At 38.3% G+C, this 23,483-nt stretch overlaps 1 protein-coding gene across 12 annotated transcripts in view; it reads left to right on the plus strand.

The window, feature by feature from the left end:
- PARD3 (par-3 family cell polarity regulator) overlaps positions 1 to 23,483 on the plus strand; it is a 465,794-nt gene that overhangs the window by 193,838 nt on the left and 248,473 nt on the right. For 8 of the 12 annotated variants that reach the window (XM_064505791.1, XM_064505797.1, XM_064505794.1 and 5 more), the window contains exon 5: positions 13,914 to 14,045. The exons of the other annotated variants lie outside the window; for them this stretch is intronic. In XM_064505791.1, coding sequence (XP_064361861.1) covers positions 13,914 to 14,045 — 132 coding nt within the window. The remainder of the gene's footprint in view (positions 1 to 13,913; positions 14,046 to 23,483) is intronic. 12 annotated transcript variants of the gene reach the window in all.

Consider the following 23,483-nt stretch of genomic DNA (forward strand, 5'->3'; position numbering starts at 1 on the left):
TTACTATTTCAAAAGGTGCATTCTTGTAGTCTTTGTACTCTTGTAGTACTGACACTAAATTTTTCCAAACATATTTGTCTTTTTGAACAGTAACAGCTTGTCACTTTTTTTTTTGTATTAGGTTGTTTTCTTCAGCTACTCAGATAACAAAAAGAGATGGCTGTGCTTTGTTCCAGACTGTTTTGTTGATTATAGATGACATAGACATTTCAAGCAAAGCAAAGAGAACACTCTTAATTTTCTGCTTTGTGCATTGGGCTTGAGCACCCATCTATCTTTTGTGGGCGGTTCGCACTACGTAATGTTTTCACTGCAGTCCTCCCTCTTGACAGCACAAGAACATATGTTCTTGGGCCGAGATTTGCGGCACAGTTTTAGATTTCCAACTTTACCCCAGCAATATCTGTGCGTGTCTTGCAGAAACAAGACAGGGGATTCTGGGAGAGTTGCCAAAAGCTTCATCCACCTACTGACTCTAAGAAGTGACATTACTTTCAGCCCTTCACCTCTAAAGAGAAATAATTGACAGGTAGAAACCCTGTCCAATTTAGGGAGGAATTATCAGAGGGAAATTGCATGGATCTGGCAGTAGGAATTTATTTCTCAGGAACAAGTGAGAGAAGACCCCTTCTTGGTGCTTATTTCATTTGGGGTAAGAAGAATTTGGAATGGCAGGAAAACGGGCAGATGCCTAAGATTAGATGAAAAGAAGTGGGTGGGAATGCTACCAAGCACTGAAGGCTGTGAAGAGCTAGGACATATGCCGGTAGTTCTGGGCAATAAAAAGGGAAAAGGGCACTGGGGAAGAAGCAAAAGGTAGGATGCTTGATGGATTCTGTTGGAGAAATTGTGCTACCCTAGTTATTCGGGTAGATGAAATGGGAAATCAGGCTCTTCTGTGTCCTTAGGTAAAAAAGAATGAACAGAAAGTGATAGTTTGGTTTGGAGGAGGTCCTGCTTAATTTGTATGTGTGTTCAATTTAAGACACATATTTATTGCGATAAATAGGATGTTTTGGGATGAAACCGTTGCACTGATCTGGAAGTGTTCCCTCAGCTCTGGTTTTTAGTGTCACACCACTGTAAAGATACATCATATTTATTGTTAAACTGTCGCAATGCACTTTATGTTTCCTTAGGAATGGAAGATCTTGATTAATTTCAATTCTTTATCCTCACCTGTACTTAAGTCTTGTAAGAGCAACTTGAAACCATACGCGCTGTGTCCCCAGCTACTTATTTATTTGAAGAATTATTATTACTCATTATTTAAGAATTATTGTAGTGTTGGTAACTGTACTCAGCTGGGTAATTCCTGATCTCTTCCTTCTATATACTTCTCATGGGTGGTCTCAACCAAACGATTAGGTCTCCTCATATATGCAAGTATTCACAAAATTGGTTCATGATTATCAACAGCTTTCTTAGGTAAATTCACTTCTTGGGATTCTTTTTAAAATGAATATGAAAATCCATTTCAAATGCTTCTCTGTATGTGAGAGACATATTACCTAGTAATTCAAGGCTTGACTTAATCCTTTCTCTTACTTCCTTGAGTCATTCTAATGAAACAAGAAGAAATCTCTTAGTAGAAATAACTTCTCAAAGGCCTGCGGTAATACCTGATTTGCAAGCTGTAATTTTGTTTAAACTGTGTTGAAATGTACAGTTGAACAGATTGTGTGCAGCTGAAGCATATCATAGGTGGTTTTTGCACTGCAGTAAAATGTTTTTTGATGTTCTTGGTTTTTGAATAATTGTTAATTTGAATCACGTTCTTAATAATTCAGTACCAAAGTCAATTGGCTTAACTAGCTGGCCTTAAAATGTGAGAGTTGCATTAATGAAAATCAGGTTTCCTTTTCCTTAGATGTTTGTGTTACTGTACTAGAAAAACATAAATACAGGAACCATATATTTTGCTTCTTATAATGACTGCAAGTTAATTATCCGTTTATCTTTCTAATGTGTTTTTTTAATTTGCATCCCCATTTGTGGCGAAGAATTGCATGTTGTTACAAATTAGTTATCTGCTTTGACCCTGCTTCTCTGAAATACGCACGGCTTATCTAGTTAACCCGCCTTGCTTAATGCAGGGTTATACCGTGGCTAACTAGCTGATGAAAAATTTTGCACTGTGACTTTTCTGAATTTGATTCATATATTGTTGCCTCAAAGATAACAGCATTGATATAGCATTAGGGAGTGAAAATGTACACTAAGAAGGAGAGCTCCAGAGACTGCAATGAGGAAGAAAAATGATTGTGCATGGGCTCCTGTGCCTCTCTTGCTCTTGGGTTCACCCACCTGGAGCAAAGCAAATGGCATGCAACATGCTCTGCAGGGCGATCAGCAACAGCAAACATGCAGCTGAGTCTACTTAGCGCATGTCTTTTATTTTTTTGTTCTTTTTGCCTTTGCTATTTAGTCAGCAGCCAGGTTTGGTTTGGTTTTGTTTTGAAATGGATTTATCTATAAATGTATTGTGAGGATGAGAGTAGCCATATCTTGTAGAAAGAAATTTTTTAGGAGGTACTTTCTTCCTTCTTGGAAATTTTATCTTTGTGGGCTCTCTAAACTGCAGGGGAAGAATTTGGAAACCATATGGGAGATTCTTCGATATAAGTCTCATCAGTGTTAAATTCCATAGCTATATACCATTGTGAGATGCCACGGTCTCCTCTTGCAGTTATCTTTGCTATTCCTGTTGGGTTGGGACTGGCCACTACAACTTTTCAGATTGCTGGATTGCAGGTTGCTTTATTTATTTATGTGAAAGATGGAATGCTTTCTAATTCAGTTTGTAAACAGAATATAAAAGTTAATTTTTGTAATGAAATATCTCCAGGTAGGAGAAAAGCATGTATGCATTATATGAGAAACTTTAACAAAAATGGTGTCACTGTGAAAAACAGATTTAAAATGCGATTCAGTTTCCTTTGGCTTTGAGTCTTTTTTTTTAACATGGCTTAGTCATGTCTGCTCTATCACTGTCAGCTAAGACACAGTGTTTCAATAGATTTTAATTATAATTTGTAGGGTTTAAGAGCCCTATAATGGAAATGTGTGTGTTAGTTCAATTTTATAGCTAGGGACTCGAACTCGCAGAGTGTAAATAGATGAAACAGACTAGGGAAAACTGTGGACTAAAAGATTGGGCATCATTCTGGGAGCTAGAGACCTAAGTGCTGCTGCTGATTCTTGGGAGCCTCTGTCTTTGTTCATACTAATCCAAGAGGGAGAGAGCATTTAGCAGATTAACAGTGTTAGTAAAGTGGTGAGATACAACAGAATCGGCTAAGGAGAAATACAGAGAAAATGCAAAGGGCCTTGCATCTCCTCTGTGATATGTTTAAACCACTGCGCAATGAAGACAGCTTTCTGCTTTCAAAATGAAAAATGCAGTGTTTTAAGCAGAAGCTCTGAAGGATTCAATAACCATGAAATTTCTTCATCCAGGTTTATTTGGGCAGTGCGTTTCTTTTCTCTTTTTGGTGAGACATTCATGAATTTTGTCATTTCAGATGTGATTTCCCATAATAAGAGAAGGAAGAGTGAAAGAGAGTTATTTACAAATGTTGAAATAGAGTGTTTTAATGCAGAATATGTTGCTATAGGAGAGAGAGAGAGAGAAATTTAAAAAACAAACTATGTGCATCAGGTTTTTTGTTTGTGATAGAAACTCTTTGCTGTCAGCTTGTCATGTGGTGATGAAATAGTTTAGAGCAAATGCACCCAAACAGAGCACAAGATAAAATAAAAATAGTGTGTCTTATTTCTGCTGGGTCATGTATAAAATTCATGACTTTTGTAGAATCATGAAATAGTTGGTGTTGAAGGGCACCTCTGGAGATCATCTGGTCCAATCCCCCTGCTCAAGCAGGGTCACCTGGCGCAGCTTGCCCAGAACTGTGTCCAGTCAGGTTTTGAATATCTCCAAGGATGGAGCCTCCACAACCTCTCTGGGCCACCTGCTCCAGTGCTCAGTCACCCTCACAATCAAAAAGTCTTTTCTTGTGTTTAAAGAGAATTTTTTGTATTTCAGTATGTGCTTATTGCCTCTTGTCCTTTCATGGGATACCACCAAGAAGAATCTGACTTTTCTTACAGAGCAGCTACTGGTATTTCAGTGCGATAAAAATTGAAGTCTCCGTGAGAGAACTCAGCATTCCTGACTTTCAAAATAATAAAACAAATACAGTATTTCTCAGCATCATCTGGCTTTTTTTTCTTTTTTTGGAACTGCTGCAGCAAGTTGGGAATGAGAAGCATAAAATGAAAAATCCTTGCCTGGTGCGCAGAGAGATAACGAACAAGTGTATCACTTGATGCTGTGCTGTTCAGTTTGCTGAGTACTGTGTACACAGACAGGACTCAACGATTTGGATCCCAAAGCCAGTCAAGACCAGACGTGTCAGGAAGCAGGGAAAAATGCAGCAACCCGCCGTTCCCTCAAGAGGTGGTTGAAGTTACGGTTTTCTCCCTGTCTTTTGTTCTTTTCCCTTTTCTCACTCGGTTCGTGGAAGATGATCTATCAAATTTCTGCTCTGTCCTCAAGGAGAGTCAGGAGATTAGTGGGTGGATATTGAAGAAATAAAATGAAGAACCTATTGATGAGATGCTAGAGAGGTCTTAGAGCTGGTGGGTTTTTTTTTCTTTTCTTTTTGCATTTCCACTGTGAGGCTGAGCAAGTCTGTTGATCTCTCTTAATCTTTGTTCTTCATCAGAGAAATAGGAATAATACGTCTTTTTCTCCCAGTGTCGTGCTATCCCATCTCTCTTGCTGTATGATGACAGATGCGGCTGCCAGGCAGATAGCGTCGCCGGCGGGGTGACCGCAGGCGTGGGGACGGCAGTGCTGTGCCCCAAGGCACGAGGGCCACGAGGGGGCCCGGGAGCCTGTCGCTTGCTGGGGATGGCGGCATGCTGGGAACCGCCCAGGATGTGTCTCTTTTTGCTGCAGTAAATGCGGTATGCAACATCCGTCTCTGAAAGAAGGTGAAAGCTGCACTGCCAGTGCAAAGCTCTCAAGTTCGTGGTATAAGAAAATTTATATTGTAGCGAATGGCTGAGGTTTCCTCTGCCATTCACCTAAACAAATACGTCCTCTGCAAATTCCAGTTTTTAAAAGTTTGTCTATTTCTTTTAATTATTTATGTTTTAGTCCTCCATCAAAATATGAGGTTTCCAGGTGTGGAACTGGAACCTTTTCACTTGGTGACATTGGGGTATTTTCTTGGTTGGTTGCCCCCTCCCTGCAATTTTTTTTTAATACTACTCACCCTGGATTTGAGGAGGAATAAACTGCACCTGAAAGAGCAGCTTGATAAAAGGTTCAAAAAATAAATAAAAAGAAGATGGATGTTGAGGTTTAGTGATCTTTTTCAAGTGTAGAAAGGCAGGTATTTTTTCTTTGGCAGTAGTTGGCACTGGATTTTGACTTGTTCTCATCTATTTAGTTGTAACCCACAATAGCTGACTTACACTGCATTTGCATTATAAACTTCAGTTCAAGAGTTTCTGCAGATGCTTTTTTTTTTTTCATATTATTGGTGCAAAGCAGGTTTGGATTTTGGCTGAATGTGTTGCTAGCAAGAAAAAGATGCCAGATGTGTTTGAAATACTAGTTGTACAACAGAGCAAGGAAAGACAACCAAGAAACACAGTCTCAGAATAAAACTGGGAATCGTTCAGGGAACTAGTCTAGTCACCTGCTAGGCTTATTTCTGTTATGACTGAATTTGGGGTTGAAGCAGATGTCACTTAAACTTTGTTTTGCAACCTGATAAAAAGGGGATGACCATTCTGTATGTCTAAATAAGTATATGGGCTGTATATGGGTGTTTTCCAGCAGGCCTCTGCAAAGAATGCTGCCCGAGGTCTGAAATGAATTTTCAAGTCAGATCAAGGTGGCTGGATGACTGCGTAACCAAGGGCTTTTCCGGGAGCCTTGCCGTGTCCCCTGGTTATATTAGTACATATGGGACACGGCCGTGCTTGCGGGAAGGGCTGGCAAACCGCACGGCCCGCTGCCTGGCTGTACGCAGAGGGCTGCGGCTGCTTCTGCATGGGTTCGGGGTATTGCCACCGTGTCTCTGCCCCTGTCCTTAAATCACTGCACCTAGATGTTTGTCCAAGTAATGAAAAAAGAGGGAAACATGTTTTGTTTCTGAAACATGTAGGAAAACATGTAGGCTGAGAAGGCAGAACGCTTGCCTCTCCCTCCCAGCCCCCTTTTTTTCTTTTCAGGATGACAGATGCAATTTTTTCATTGTACAAATAGCCAGTTGCACCTTTCACGCTTTAGAAGGATGGCCACCTGAGAGCACTTACCTAGTACTTAAAAGTAGGGTACCTGTGGTCTGTAAGATATGCTTTGTTTCAAGATCTAAAGATCAGGTTCTTGTGAAGTTTCCTGTACCTATTTGGTTACTGTTTCCCTTATCCCCCCAAATATATTTAGTATTAATATTCCACTTTTTAAATGATATCTTCAGAGCATACTTTTGAAATTATTTCATTAGCAATTTTTTCCCACTCCTGCAATTAAATTTCTTTTCGTTTGATTTCTTGGGAGAGAAGGTGTGTTGACACTGATAGCAAACAAAACTTTGCAAATACTATTTCATCTAAATCCAATAGGCATTGTTTGAATTTGGGTACCAAATCAAATATCTGATGAAAATGGCAGGATTGTGTGTAATTATATTGCCTATAAACAGATAACTACTGAGATTCATATAAAGCTGGATATAAACAAAAAATCTTTAGAGGCCTTTAAAGTAGTACAGCAAAGAGAGGTGGGAATTGGCTCACTTCAGAAAATTTAAAAATAGATGCTCTAATTGTACAAATCTTTTTATGTAGTGCTGTTAGTACTGTTGCATGAGAGAAGACTCTGTAACTTAGCTCCAGGTATTTTTAATTTGTTAATTTGGTCATTATTTTACTAGCTTTAAAAGAAGTCACAGAGATGTATGTGGAATTAAAAAATGAAAACAAACTTCCTCAGCAATAGTCTATAATTGGCCTAAGTGAATATTTCACTTTTGTGAAAAAGAGTAGCAAGAAAGGAAAACTGCTGAGTGTAATGTGTACAAGAATCAAAACTGTAGTTTCATGACATTAATTAATTTATTTTTCTTTAAAATGAAGCTATGGAAAACCATGCTTTTTTATGGCATGTTAAGAAGCTTACAGAAATAAAATCCAACTTCTGAATTATGATTCAACCACCATGTGTTATTTTGGTTGTTTCACATTCTCTTTCTTGAGGTTTTATTGTGAGATTAATAAGTAGAGAGAGAATTGGGGAAGAAGTTTTTTTCTGTCCCTCAGTCTGAGAAATAACAATATGCACCGTGAGTGGTAATTTTTGATTTTGCATGCGTACATGCAAAGATTATGACATTTTTGATTTTCCTTTGTAAACAAGCGAGATCAACAGAACGATTAGGATTGGCAGTCTCACAGTTTTTAGCTTACTCTTAATTTAGCCCATATTCTTTGACACTAAATATCTACATACAACACCAGCTGCACAGAACAACATCCGTTCGTCACAGCCCCTAGTAATTGCTTTTTCTTTTTAAGTTGGGCCTTGCTTGACAATCAAAAAATAGCACAGAATATATGAATTGGAATTGGAAAACTTTGGAAATTTCAGAACGTAAGGTGATGGAAGTTAAATATAACATTGACTTTTAAATTGTCTTTTCCCTCATTGGGATCTAATGAGCTAGTCTTGATGCATAAGCAATTAATTCCACTCATGGAGCCGTAGAGGCAGGCTAAGGACGAGCAATGAAAATGACTTGGGAGTGGTTATTCTTCTCTTTTACTTTCATCATAGATAGCAAATGCAAAATGACTGTGTTCCTGGATAGAATATTAGATATGCATATTCTGCATCCTAAGACAGTTTTTACGGGTAGCTGGAAATGATCCATGTTGAAGGTTAGAGCTGAGAGGAGACACAAAGGTAAAGTAATTCTTTAACATGGGAGCCCTCTTTTACTTTACTCCTTGGAGAATGACCTAAAATCAGCAGTTCTTGACATTGTGTGACTGGAACCGGTTCTCTGTTTTATGCACCTGATGGCTATGCCATATCTGGATTATTTTAGCTTCTGAAGTTATGCTCTTCAATACACCTTAAACAAAAGCAAGCTTTGAAACTAAAGTGTAGAATGGTAAAATAAACCGAATCTTCCGAGAGGAAAAGGAAGACCACCCAAGCAGCATTGTCAGACTCTTAGTATATACAGATGTTTATAAAGAGTCACTCAGTGCCTGGCACAACTGGTTTCTAGGTCATCTGTTAAAATTTGGCACAAGCAGTTTATGAAAACCTGCTGATGAGTAGAGACATCAGTTCCAATTTTAACCTCAATATAAGAGGGGTTTTTTAGTGAGTTTCTGTAAGTTCAAAACACACATTGGGTCAATTAATGTTCTATGTAGAATATATTTTCCCTGTAAAATAAACATTTGTACAGCCTTCATTTTTGAGAAATGGGGATCCAGTTCTTCTTATCTCTCATTTATTTGTTTAAAGTCCAGTAGAAATACAAGGAACCTGTTTACTAGGCCCTCAGACAACATGAAAAACTGGTGCACGTATATATTATTGCATTTACATATTCTTGTTTGCCTCAGACAGAGAAGTATTTACATTAGTTATATGGATGCTTTGTTAGTAACACCTTCCAGAATCCAGTTCGAGTGTGACATACAACTGTCCAGAAGCTAACATGTTCTGTTTTACCTAGTGGAGCATAAAAAGAAATAAAAGCAACTTTTATTCAGCCAATAGATATATTTATAGAAACTTCTTTGCTTAAAATCTGTCAAATAAAATGGATAAATGCCAACAAATCGGCAGCTATCTCTGGGACTCGCCTCGGCTTTTCCATTCTCACAACGTCACCAAGAAGTTTTGTTTTTGTTTTTGTTTTTGTTTTTTGTGGAATACTCTTTAAATTGTTGTTATTGTGGTGCTTAATATATTAAAACTTGCTTTATTTTGTATCGTCAACCACATGACACGTCTTCCAGTCTCCTGTTTTCTCCTTCACCTGTGCCATGTGATTAATGGGCAGTTCTGCTTCTATTTTGCTTGAGTTCGTATTACACACACGCTGTAGCATGCACTGTCTGTGCGCATTCTCTGTCTCTGCCATTTTTGCCAGACCCATTTTATAGTCCTTTTACACCAATGTAAAGAACTGGCATACATAAATTTCCTTTTTATCAAATGTCTGTTTACAAATGGCATTCTTACTGTTCTAGATAAACAATATGAATTACATTTTAAAAAATTCTTCTTTCATTGTCTTTAGAAGAATATATATTTTTCTGCATTTTTCTTTTTTTTCCAAATAGAGAAATGAAGGTTAAACTAAGAGCTTCCTGATAATGCCACTGTATTTTCTGCATAGCCAAGCTAGAAGAATTAAAAACAAACTAAAAATGTTTTCCCGAAACCTTACAGTATACAAAAAACAAAGATGGCATAGCAAAAAAACCTGATTGCCCCAAAAGATCTCTCTTAGTAAAGATCCTTGAAGGGAGGTAGATAATCTGCTATAGAAATAATTAAAGTGAAAGCTTGATTTAGATTCTGGGTTCACCTCCCAGAAAATTGCATTGGAGAGGTCTTCAGTCTGCTTCACTCCTTATGTTACCATGCAGTAGTAAGAGAAAATACCGAAAGCTCTAGATACTTTACGTTGGACATATAGAAAGTGAAAACAAAGAAAAAGCCAAACCTCTTCACTATTTGGGAAGTGGCCTAACGGCAAATGAAGTAATAGGCTTGGCACTGTAACCTTACAGCGTGGAGGGTGTTGTGGTTGGGACAGGGATGCTGGCGAGTCTTCAATGTTACAGCTGCAGGTTAAAACCACTGCTGAGTTTATGCTCTGATAGCCAGTAATTAAAGTGCCTGGATCATGTGAATGCATCATTTAATCTATAAGCTGCAGAGTCTTTGATGAGAGGCCCGTTATATAGTGCAAATCATCTAAAATTGAAAGTACAGAGAAATCGGTCCACTTTTTCTATCCCCTTTCACCCAACCCTCCAGCAAACCCCTGCAGGGAAGCCTCACGGTACTAAATCTCGAGGTGTTGGAATATGTATCCTCATTAAAAACTCTGGAAAATGCAAGTATTAAGTGTAGCTGTAATACTGTGATTTGACAGATTTAGTCTTTTATTGATCAATTTCCATTACAAATATCATAAACCTCACATGGCCTGTAGTCCCCAAAGATGCCTGGGGAAAAAACTTTTTTTCTTTTTTCTTTTTTTTTTTTTTTTAAGATTAGAGCATTTAATTGTATCCGATGATCCGTGTCAGTGGCGGTCCCAGGAGGGCTGGCAGCTGCAGCTCCGGAAGAGGCGCAAATGCTCTCTATAACCCTGATGGCTTCTTTGCCATAAAACCTGTCTCTAAAAGGTACTGAAGTTTACAGCAACACACAACTTTTCCAGTCAGATGGATGCTCAGAGCAGGTGTGCTAGTGCTTTGTTTTGGGTTTCTATATAGATCATGCTGAACAGAAGAAAAGCTTTCTGGGTTGTTCATCTGCATATTTTACCTTTTATAGCAAACTGCATAGCAGTTGGTTCAGTAAATCCCAGTGTAGCATTCACACATAGCTGCAGCTATGTGTTTTCCCTCTCCACCTCTGTACTTTGTTACCACTGCTATCTTTGAATTGAATCTGGCAGGAGCAATAATGGACATGTGTGTGTAGACGGGATGCCAAGTGGCCCCTCGCATCTGAAGTTTTTGTTGTGCAACTGTCCGAGAGAAGGACCATGTGCATCGGTGTTCACAGCGCTGGTCTCTCTATGCTTCTGCTCGAGCCTAATGCTTGCGCGATTGCTCTCACCCGTGAAGTACAGAGATAGCTTTTTGCCAAAAAGCAACAACAAAGATGGATGTAGGACTGGTCTACAGCAGGTTGTTTTTCTGAAATTTCACTCTTTGGCTAGTACCACTGTAATTCTACGTGAGATTCCAACGCTGGCAAAGTATTTTATTACGTTCTGACAGTGGGGCTATTTTGAGTGGCCTTGAATAGCAGCATTATAAAACACAGCAAGTCACAAGAACCTGATCTGGGTAACGTTCCAGCTCATATTCCTGCTGGTAGATCTAAACGGACAGAAAAACTACCTTCTGCAGAAAAGGAGCTGGTTTATGTCTTAGCAGGAAAAAGGCAGTCTTCTACAGAAGTGGAATACAGCAGAAATAGTTAGGTAAACAGAATGAATATATTCTTCTAGTCATCACAGATATTTTTCTAGGAGTAAACTCCTTGCAAAATTCTTGACGTTAGTATGGCTGCACCGAACAGAAGTATAATTCGACTCTTTGCTTAGATAATTTGGCATATGTTATGTGCTGAAGCACTTAAGACTTTTTACAGCAAGAAATTCCAGTATAAAGTGTAAGCAATAATATTGCCTTGCATAATTCAGATCGCAGACTTAGTGTTTGGATGACTGAAGATGAACTTTTTTCTTTTTTTTCCCCTTCTCTTTGCTCTTGCAAAAATCATCTTTTTTATGTGGCTAATGGGCACTGTTTGGAGAGAGATTTTTCTTTAGCATAGATAAAACTGTCTTTTTTAAAAGTTTCTATTGAAAATTGTACACATGAATCCATAAAAAATGGAATTTTCTTTGAAGTGTAGAAATACAGAAAACATCTCATTACATACGAGGAAGAAATTTCTATTCATTCAGACTAGGTGATAGTCTGTCAGATAAAAATTTATTGTCAGATGGCAATAACTCATGAACCAATTGTGTGGGGGGGGGCTTTTTTGTACATCAAAACATATCTCTCTATTTCTTTGTCTTGACTGACTTTGTTGTTATGCCTTTCCATCATTTTGAGCAATTTGAATCATTGTTTTGGCTTATAGTGATTGCATCACCTCTGTCACCAAAAGAGGAGACTTGAGAAGAGAAGCAACAGGAGAAAATTGATTCCTACACACAGTTTGCTGTCTTTTATGGCCGTGCTAAGGGGCAGTTGTAGAAAGTAGCGACTGACTTCCCCTATCCCTTTTCTAGACAAAAGACTGATCAAGTTTATTTCTAGTTTGCTGTGTGGTTAACCACACTGAAAATTGTAAATTTGTTTTTAGTTGTTGAAATAAATCATTTACAGCAGGGTAAACTAATTTATGATGCTGGTTTGTTAGGATGGTTACTTGTGCAGACATTGTATTGTAAGGATGGCTTGTGCTGGCTGAATTCAAGCTTTCATTTCTTGAAATGGAAGACCTTTTTTCTAGCTCTTTTCTAGAAAAGAATTTGTCATCTGTTGGGAAAGCTTGAGTTTGGTACTTTTGAAAAGCAACAGCTCTCGTAGTGGAAGCTTTGGAAAACTGTGCTGCCTATCACAATGGGAGCGACAGTTTAATTTCCTGGCAAAGCACCTTATGCATTTGCAAGAAATAAAATTGTAAAGGACGTGGGAGGATAGATTTGGTGCTACAGTCTGTATTCTAGAATATTAGACTACTAATATGCCAGAAATGGGTACTATTCATGTAATAAATAAGGATGGTAATACTCATGCTTATTGAATTAAGTATTTTCCTTTAAGAGGGTCAAAAATTTGCTGTGTGCTATATAAATAAAAAAATAGTTTTTAACTATGGAAGTGCACTGATTTTTGTTTATTTTTTTCAGAGATTTTCCAGATTCCTATAGGTGACAGTATTGCAAATTATGTAGGACTGTAATCCTACTTTACTTGCTCATGACTAGCTCTCAGAAAGATCAATACTCTCTCTTAACTGTTTGGATTGGCATGAGGGTGGATAAGCAAACTTTGGCAAAAATACTCTCTTTCTGAAGGATCCTTATATATGTTTATATTCCGCTTTTGTACAGGCAAGTAGAATTGCAGTTCCACGGGTTATTTCAGTTGGAGAGGAGGAGCCTGTTGTAAATTATTGGTAGTTCTGTTGACTCTGGTGGGCTAGGGATAACTCACATCATTAAGGATCTGCCTCTGTGTTTTTATTGGCTTTTAGTGTTTGGACTCGGTAAGGAGTAATTATCTTTAGAAGCTGAAGAATTTGTAGTTTGTGGGAAAGATGTGCAGAAAATTCAAACTATAACTCATCAATTAAAAGAAAAAATATTTCTTTTTTATCAGCCTCAATGGGATACAAGTGTCTCCGTCAGCATAATCTCCATCTGCTGCTGGTTTACAAATGTGCCCGTATTTGTATGATTTCAGGCAAGCCAAACAAACAGGGATAGGCACCCCCCTGGCCCCCAAACTGAAGAAAACAAGCTTTCTAATGAATTTTCTAGTGTGAATTCTTTACTTGATATGTTACACATAAACATTTATTATTGAGGCATTATGGAAAAAAGTATATGATCAGACATAATCTTTCCTTTTCGTGTGGAATAATAAATTGAAATTTTGGACTCTCTACCATGCTTTTTTTCCCTTTTCTTATTACCTCAGTACCTTAGTAGCAAGGTGGTACTTCAGTACCTTGAGCAGTGAAAGAGCTCTGCTGTAAAACTGATGGAGACTTGGGAGAATTACGTATTGGCCTTAGCTGTCACTAAGTTGTACTGCTGTACAGTAAATTTCTTTGGGGACGAATGTAAGGAAGGAGCCCCATATTCTGGCAGCCTTGCTGAGTACTTACATGGAAAGTCCATCCATTAGAGGTTTTAAGTTGGAAAAAAGAGGAGGTGAAGCAGAAGCGGGTGCCAGAGGGAGCGCCTGCTCCTCGGGAGCAGCCACACTTGCTTTCTCCTTCATCGGGGTTCCTTTTGTATTATTTTAATAACCAGCTGCATTGTTAATGTGCAAGGACTGGTTGTTTTTTATAAGACACTTTTTTGTTTCTTTTAAAATAGAAAGATGAAAACTACAGAAGCCTACCACGAGATACTAGTAGCTGGTCTAACCAGTTTCAGAGAGACAATGCTCGTTCATCGTTAAGTGCCAGTCATCCCATGGTGGACAAGTGGCTGGAGAGGCAAGAACAGGTAATATATATGCATATATATATTACTTTATCAATCTAATCTTTATGCTAGTCTGGAGTATTACAAAGAAATATATCTTGTGTGATATCGGCTCTCTAAGCATGCTATAAGCACCTGAGTTATACAGATTAAATTTGTAATGGCATCATTCTGCTTCCAAAAACTACATTAAGAATGAAAACGGACAGCTGCAAATTGTTTCATTTTTGAGTCATATGCACATTTCTACAGTATGTGAATTTCTGCTGTTCTTTGCGATTGACACCAACAGGGCTATTTTATGTAGAGAATATTATCTTCATAAACAGTTTGCTGTTGAAAAGCTAATACTAAGAAACCAGAGTAGCCAAATGTGGACTAATTTTGGCGTTGCACTTTCAAATGCTTTTTATTCTTAACTTTATATGTTAATTATAAACTTGAAGAGATTGCTATCGTGCTTATTACTCCTACATTTATATTACTTTTAATCATGGGCTTTTTTGAGACATTAAATAATTCCAGCTTATGTTTTCTGCCTTCATTAATAAGCTGGGCGTCATGAAGAGTTAAAGGTCTAAAATTAAGGTTATCTAGCAATCATTTCATATATTCATGTGCCTCAAATTTTTCAAGAAGTTTCTTCAAACGTATAATGAAAATGCATCTTTACTATGCAGACTACAAGTACATCAGAAAACCTATACACAGAATAGCGCATACGTAGGATTACTAGTCTGATTTTCTTCTTCATACAATGTGACATGAAAATGTTGACATTTTGCATTGAACATAAATATGCAAATTTTGTATTTTACAGCAGTAGTATACAAAAACATGCTTTATAAAGCGGATATTTGAAGTGAAATTTACCATTTAACACAACCCGAGGTTTTTACGCCGTGCCTGGTGGGTGGAGAACAGATTTCAGAATCCAGAGCTGGGCTGATATTTCGTGACTGCTCTCTGTCAGCCACAAAAGTTGCATTAATATTTGAAGTCCAACATCACCAAAAGCCAGGATATTCCAAATATATTTTATTCAACCTTCTTAATTAGTCAGGGATGTAAGAAATATCACACTCTTTAAAAAAAAAAAAAAAGAAAAACCCAAATGTGAGCTGTTAACTACTTTTTATTTTATAACGGCTGCAGACTTATTTCAGTTCATGTTTTTTATGAAAAAACTCTGTTCTTGATAGCTGTATATTTTCCTCTGCACATTTAATGATAGAAACTGTAGTGGTAATTCCCTTGCCATTTTTCTGCAAGGAGGGATAGGGTTAGTATAGATGAGTTTAGCTGCTGTCTCTGTATCCATATGCATTGAAATGTAAGGTTGGTGTCCAGGTTTGAAGCCGTCTCCTGTTACAGTTTTGTTTGTTTGATTTTTTTTTGAGGCATGCTTTCATGCATCATTAGATTTTCACTGTGGTAATTAATGAAACTGCTATCTCAGCAAAAGAAGTTGAATAAGGAATCTTAATAGTGATCTTAGAAAATGTTGGCTATGTGAATGTTTTAATACATGAGCATCCCTACTTTTCAAAAAAAGTATGAAGTTTTGTGGTGATTTTGTTCTCCAAACAACTTAACTAGATGAGTTTATTCATCAATTAGGTAAAGAATTGGGCACGAGTGGTAATCTCAAAGTGTATTTGTTACGTTAGGTAACTGATTGAAATCTCAGCTTGCACATTTCTCTTCTGAGCAAGTTTTCTGGGATTTTTTCTTTTATTTGTTTCCTTGTATTTGAGAAAGAGAGAGAGCATTCATTCATTAAATTTGTTAATGAGTCTGCATGTAACTGGAAGACTGGGATCCTTTTGTGGTTTCATATCAGCAGGACAATTAATTAGAGTGAAACCTGTTTACCAGGGTAGGAACAGCAGAAGGAAGCCCATACCGAGAAGGGAGTGGAGCACAGTCGTGCGGAGGGAAGGCCTGGAAGGGCCTGGCAGAGAGTGGAGTAGCTGCAGATAGAAGTATTCTTGCTTCTTTTGGGGGGTTTTCACTCTAGCATATTTTTCAGCATCACCTATGGGCTTTTGGTTTTTCACTGGATAAGCCTCTCTCTTTGGTTGTTTACCATTTTTTTTTAATTCAGCAGAGTTTTCTGGAATGCTTGGCAATAAGCAAACTAGAAATTTCAGAACATAATGATGTTTTTCTTCTTCTACAATGACGAGTGCCAAGGCAATGGGTTCTATGCTTAGTTAGCACGTGTTGTTGGAACTACAAATAGATAATTGTGCCAGAGACAAAAGTCCTGTCTTATCTTATTGTCCATGGCTTTAAGCACATTATTTGCTCAATTTTTTGTTTTTTAATTTATAAGTATTCCCATCCATTTCAGTACTTAAATTGCATGTAACTTTTTTTTACAACATCATTTTCCTTATCTTCTCTATATTTGCCTCTTTATTGAACCTCTGTGTTCAAAACCATAGAAATACTGTCAGTGGAAGTGAGTAACCTGAAAAGACATGCAAAAAAGAGAAACTTAGATAATTAGGCTGCAGTGTAGTGTACTAATCTGGCATAGTCGATTCATTTAGCATCTTCCAGTCATATTCCTGTGTACTGAACAGAAGTGTGCCGGGGGAGCTGGAATGAGCTGTGCACCCTACCAGGACGCACATAAAAAGTAGCAGACAGTAGGTCTGGCAAGAAATATAAGGCAATGACAATGCCAAGAAACCACTAGGGCAGAATTGATTGCTGATATCTGGGATAATAGTCCTGGTCTAATCTGGCTTTATGGCTCTGTGGACTAGACAGTAGTAGAAAATACTGGATTCATCTTGCAGACTCCAGAGGTTTGCTGTTGGATGCAGGTTTTTTGGAGATGCTGCTTTCAAAGCTTGCTGTGCAAATTCTGGCCTTTTTCATATAAGGCGAAAGAAATTTCCGCAATGATCTTTGTCAGTGTCTAACGCAGATAAACCTTCATTGGAATTGTGCTTTGAGGACTGGAGGTGTGATGTGCCAAAGAAGCGCAGCTATTTTTATGTGGCCCACGTCTCATTTCGCATAAGCAGAGCTATAGAGCAAGCTATAATCACTGCAACATCACAGCTTGTTCTGCACCTGAAACTGCAAGATACCTTATTTCTGGGAAGTCATTATAGGCTGTGAGAGCAGGGGCTAATAAGTGCGTACAGTTAGATATATTCTAGCAGTTGTTAAAGAAATAGTTATCCTCTAGACTTGTCATGGTTTTAGGGCCTTAAAATGGAGCAAGGCATGAAGCCCGTGAAAATTTCTGGAAGTAATTGGTTTTGCTCCTCTCTATTGTGCTTACTCTGTTAAATTAGAGTGCTCTGCTAAATTAGTGTGATTCGTCAAAGGAATGGGAAAGATTAATTCTGCCTTCTGAGTCCTTTAAGATATTATGGTTCTGTATGCTGGTTAGAGATTTCTACCTATGGAGGGCTCACAATTTAGTTCCAAATTCCCCTGGTTATCCACAGGGCAAATCGATCAGTGCAATTCTCAGAAAGTTTTGGTATTTCTAAAGCCCACAAAGTTAGTTATGTGAAACTGTTTCTACCAAAGATCATTATTTTGACGTCATGAAACAAAATTCCAAATAGGGTTTTAGAGTGAGTGCCTTTAGAAAGTTAAGAGACCTCTGTAAAGTTAAAAGACTTCTCTTCTTGCTGTTTTGCTCAATTATTTCACTAGTTCTCTCTTAGAGATCATCAACTACTAGGAAAAATATTTGCAATCTTTAATTTCATTCTGAAATCCTTTAAAAGCAAAAAATTTTTTTTGTTATCCTCCCTCTACTCCACAGCACTTTCCTTTCCCCCAGAGCAACCAAGCTTTGAGGAATTAGTTGAAAAATCTTACGTTTTCCCCCCAATTTATTCATAGATATGGTAGTAGCACTGTTATTTGAGAAATCTTCTTTGTCCTCAGTTCACCTCAAGGGTTGCTCAGGGTCTGACCAAATCTGAAATCATGCTGCTTAAGAGCAGGGAGACATGAAAAAGCAATGAATGAAAGAGTTAAACTTTTCACCAATTTGTTAAGTTTAAGCACGCAGAAGGCTTCTCCAGGGTGGTCATTTCGGTTTCATTAGTCAAATATTGAAACTGGCAGCAATCAGAAAACCTTGAGCTGAAACAGTATATCCTTTGCTCTGCCCAGGAGGCCTATTTCTGCGGAAGGAGTAAGAGCACCCTGCTGTCCTGTGTGGTGGGAAAAGGGGCGAGAGCAGCAGGAAAGGGGAATTCTGCTGCTGCCCTGCTTAACTGAGGAGCAGCTGATAAGATTTGCAATGATAAAGATATAGGTTCAATTAAAACTATATGTAAATGTGTGTATATATACATGCATATAGGTAAATTTGTTAGCAAATAAAAGCAAGATAATTTATTGTTCAGCTTGTTTACTATAGTTCAACACCAATCACCTTTTTGAAATTAAGAAAGTTTTAAGTTTAGGAGATGAAATAAAATTTCATGGCTATTACTGAAGAGCAGGTCTGACTCCTAAAATCCTATGAGCTTTTCTAGTATCTAGCAAAAGTCAGAAATGAAAGCAGCTCAGCTGTATGCCAAAATGGGAAGAGAAGTTGGTTACTATTGTTATTTTCTCGAGCAGAAATTCACTCTGCAGAACACTGTTTTTGCCATACTGCCTTCTTCCTGTTAGTTATGCTTGTTCATAACATCTGTCCGTGGTGAAATAAAATCCTAATCTTGTGCAGTTTCTCTGGTTCCTTTTTCAACAGTGAGATCAGAAATGCAAATAGCACCATGGACTTACTTCTCCAAGCATAGAGTACCTCCCTTGAGCTTTTATTTTCTGCAAACTAAGGCTGCTTTTAATATGATTAAATATACCATTTTAAAACATTCAGATGCTATAAAGCAGTGCATTTCAGAACTGCCAGTGGGGAAAAAAATCAGAGCTTTAAAATCTGAGAGGTAAATTGGTGAATTTAAATGGCTAATTTCATTTGGTTTCTCATATTCAGTGTACCCATGTTGTCAAATTTTTCATTTAACAACAAAAACCCTGCATCTACTTTATGCCTTAATGTTAAAGAATAGGAGGTAGAAATGTAGCTCCTGTATTTGAGCTCCTTTTTTATTTTCTGTAGGTTTTCCTCTTGTTTGGAATCCCTATGAGGCATAGTAGTAATGTAAGTAGGCGTTCTGGAGGTGTCGTGGCAGTAGAGCTAGCATATGTAAATATATTAATTTTCACTGGTGTACCTCTCCTATGTTTCTCCTTGTCTGACAGGTGTATTTTTGCCTTTGTTTTTAGGTTTTATTATTACCTGGACTATAAAATGGAAAGGTCTGCAATTTCCATGCTTTCGTAAACTGGGAGGGGGAAGGTCTTGGGGTGGAGGCTGCTCTGATCTCAAACTCCTCACTTGTCTCTCTCTCTCTTTTTTTTTTTCTGTAATGACTAATCACACCTTTGGGGTGTTTTTGCTCATATTGTGCAGCCAAAACCTTTAATTGCTAAATAATTTCTTACAGTCTTTGACCTCCCAGAAAAACATAGTGGTATCACTGATCTGTACAGGATCACAACAGAGAGATTATTCCATTGACTAGTGTCAGTGTCCTCCCTTGGCTGTGTGGTGGTGGTGGTATTATTATTATTATTGTAATATTAGGAAACTACTGTAGTGAGTGAGCTCCAGAAATCTGTATTTTTGTGTGAGCATCTGCATGTAATACCCAAGCTCCCACTGTAGAGTCTGAAGCCTGGAGAGCTGTTGAGACCCACCTGGAGCTGGGGCGCGCGCTTGGTCAGCTGGTCGATCCCAGGCTGGGCTCCACTGAGCCCCTCGCAGCTGCGTAGGGTCCGAAAAGGTGCTCAGATGCCCTCAGTCCCCTAGAGACAGCTCCGTCTGGGAAACCTGCCTAGCCGATTCTGTCCTGTGGGTCACAGTGCTCGAAAAGGGGCAGGGGAGGGTAAAACAAGCTGGTACGAGGGGCACAGAGGTGCCGCGTTTCTAGAAACGCACGCGTCTCAGAAACACAGACTTGTCCAGCTGTAAGTCTGACTTCGAACTTAAACTCCTTCAGATCCAGGTTGCTGAATCTAAACTGCTTTTCCATATTTAATTTCCAGTTTATTTTTCAGGTTCTAATTTGATCCATTTCTGATTTCTCTATAAACTCTATTTTCTGCCCGGAATAGTTATTTCACATCTGTGTATTCTTCTGTATATAACTTAAATATGAATATACTAACATGCATATTTTAAAAATGTTCTCTGAATATGTGTGTATGACCACAGAAACACTTAAAAAGAGGAAGGCTCATCGTTATGCTGAATGCCTCAGTGCATTCATGTGCAGATACAGAATCAAATTTCAAACTGGTGGATGTGATAGTTTTAAGAAAAAATTAGCATGAAATGTTACCGTGCAGCTTTATGCAAAACAGACATTCTTGGGCATGACTTTAATTGTGTATTTTGGAAAGAGATTTTTTTTCTTATTTGTCTTGCAGTCATGAATGGCTCTTAGCTTTTTTCAGTGCTGAGGGTTTCAGTTTATATTAGATAGGAGGTTGGAATAAACAGCTTTATTGCTTGCGGACAGCAGGAGTAGTGCAGTTTTTATAAACAATGTTTCATGCTGGCATCTATCTTGTTCTCCTTTGAAAATAATCTGTCGTTTCATGCTGTGTGTTAAATAGGTGAGACAGTTTTGGGGCTACTGCCTACGTTCAGATAAGTGCTGCTGTGGAGGTATGATTTCAGTGGCAGAACGTAGCTCTGTGTTTAGAGAGGTCGTTATAGTCCACAACTTAGAAAAGATATAAAAGATTTTTACAAGAAAGGTCATGGATTTTAAGTATTACAGAAGAGGGAATGCGTCAGGTTCAGACGTACATCCTCACGCTCAGACACGCTCATTGGTGCAAGGACAAGTACGCGTAGGCGTGCAGCTGGACTGACCTAGCACGGGAGCAAAACCTGCTCTGCACGACCTCTCCGAAGGGTGTAGCTGGGCCCGAATGGCGTTTTTAGACTAGCTGGTATTGCTGCACTGCTGTTTTCCTGCCTGTTTGGACCAAAGTATTTAAATAATTGTGCTGCTGTGGTAGTTAATGGTAGTTAAGTTGTAGCACCAGGCATGTAAGTAACGCTCTCTGAACTTGCATTTGGAGGTGCTGTAAGAACTTTTAAATAAATTATTGCAGTTAGTTTTGCTACTATTTTCTAAATATCTTTCTAAGTGTCTCCCAGCATGGCATTATCTCTGGCTGTGGTTGCCTGCCATCTCTCTCTGATAGCAGGACAGGATAAGGGAATTTGACAAATCCCTTACCGGGCCCGGGAGGACGTTTCAGGTCTTCCTTTGCTGCTTCTAAAAACTTGTGTTCTTCTTCTTGCATCACCCTGTGAGGAGGTTTATCTTGCAGTACGTTTCCTTTCCAGTCCAGACATACATGATGCTGTATCACAGCTGGATGCCTTGTTTTCCTCTGTCTCTATATAACGTTTTCCGTTCATATTTTTTTCGGGGTGTGGGGGGGAGGGGATTGATCCTGCTTGCATGGTTTATAGTAGAGTTGATCTCTGTATTTTCGTGGTAGGTTCGTTGCCGCCGCTGTGCAGCATCCTGGTGGCTGGGCGTGCGCCAGGCGCTGGCGTTGCTGCGCTCCGGCCGTGGCTCAGCCCGCGGGGAGCGGATGTGGCCGACGGGGAGCGAATGAGCGATGCAGGACAGGACCCTTAATTACAGAGTGCCAAAGTAATGCTTAAGTGAAATACATTAGTAAAATTAAAATTTGTCTTCATTCCCTTGGTGGGTAATACGGTTAATGAATATAGATCTAACCACATTACAGTAATTTATTTCATTAGTTTGCAACACTGTAAAACTTTTCAGGGCAGCATAGCCCTTTTATACAAACTCGAAATGGATGCAGTTCCTTTATCCACTTCAAAGACCGCAAAGGTTAAAAGTTTTAAGTGTATTAAACCAATTCTGTTAATTGTGTCTATAGAGGATTCTCCCTCACCCTTGGTAAAGCATTCTTCATTTAAAATTCCCATTATGCTCATTCTGCTTTCTAGCCTTTTAAACAAAGTATAAATATGTAAGCGATTATTTGCATTATTGCTGCTTAAAAAGAAATTCTGCATTTTTATTTCAGAAGACAGTACTGGTAGTATGTCATATTGATATTTGCCTTTTTTTCCTTACATTTCACCTTCCTCTCATTTTCTCTGTTCAACCTTTTTCTTCTTTCTGCATACCTGCTTTATGGTTTACGATACAGGTACCTACAAGACAGCTACCAGTTCCTCGGAAAAAGGAGATTCCATCTGTAAAGCCTAACGCTTATGATCCCTCATATGTTTTATTTTCTGGCACCTTGAAGTTGTTGTGTTTCATGTTCTGTCAGAACGATACAGTTCAAAAACTGAAAGTTATCCCCATTTTTTTCCCCAATTTTAAATCAAAAGAAAACCCAAGATTAAGAATTTGCTTGATTTTGTAGCCAAGCCAAACTTCTATAATGTTGCGTTACAAGTCAGTCTATACTTAGCTAAAGCTTCAAATTAGCTTAATTTTGAGTTTGAGGGGTTATTTCAACAAAAAAATCCAAATTCAATTCTAGAACAGAATGTTTGTGAATTGCAATGGAAAAATTAGAGCCTTTTTTTTTAATGAGAGCTTTTTTAAAAGAAAATAGACTGATTTTCCTCCTAATATGATCAGTGGTTTTTCTTCTAAATGGCTAATGTCATTTTCAAGAAATATTCATATTATAAATTTATAGTGGAAGTTATATTTCTTCCTACAGTGAAACAGAGCAATTTAATCAGGCAGAGGTATGGATCTCAGGGCTCTTCACTGCTCGCCCTAGTTTTCGGGTGAGAATCAGTGAAATTCCTGGCGAGTCAGGCAAGCCCGTTCATTCTAACTAGAACAAAAATGAAGTGAGAAAATGGTTATTTTAGTCAAGAAAAATGATGACAGATTTTATCCAAATGGGAAGGTCATCTTTAACTAGTTTGTAGAATAATAGCAGAATGATTTTTAAACTCTTCTTCTTTACATGAGTTACTAAGTGAGGAGACGGTGCTTTGAGAAGAGGCCTAAGTTGGTCCTCTTTCATGGTGGAAGAGGTAGTGAATCAGGTCTCTCACTGATGTAAATAAGAAAGGCGCTTATTTTTTACGATTCGCGTGTGGACAGGTTATTTTAATGACATGATTGCACTTTGCTATAAAGGGGAATTGTACTGTCTAACTTAGAGCTAATAATTGAATTATATGGAAGTAATTTGTCTGGGTTTTTGTTTTATTTTGGGTTTCACATTTAATCTTGATTTTATTGCTTAAGTATGAGCATTTCATTATTGAATGTAGTACTCTCTGGCTGTATTAAGTGGTTACTGTAATTTATAGGCTACTTTGAGGATTGTCATGAATCCGCATGAAGTGACACAGCAAGATTTAGTGAG

This window comes from Dromaius novaehollandiae, chromosome 2 (genome assembly GCF_036370855.1).
Source record: "Dromaius novaehollandiae isolate bDroNov1 chromosome 2, bDroNov1.hap1, whole genome shotgun sequence".
In the NCBI taxonomy this organism is placed as follows: domain Eukaryota; kingdom Metazoa; phylum Chordata; class Aves; order Casuariiformes; family Dromaiidae; genus Dromaius; species Dromaius novaehollandiae.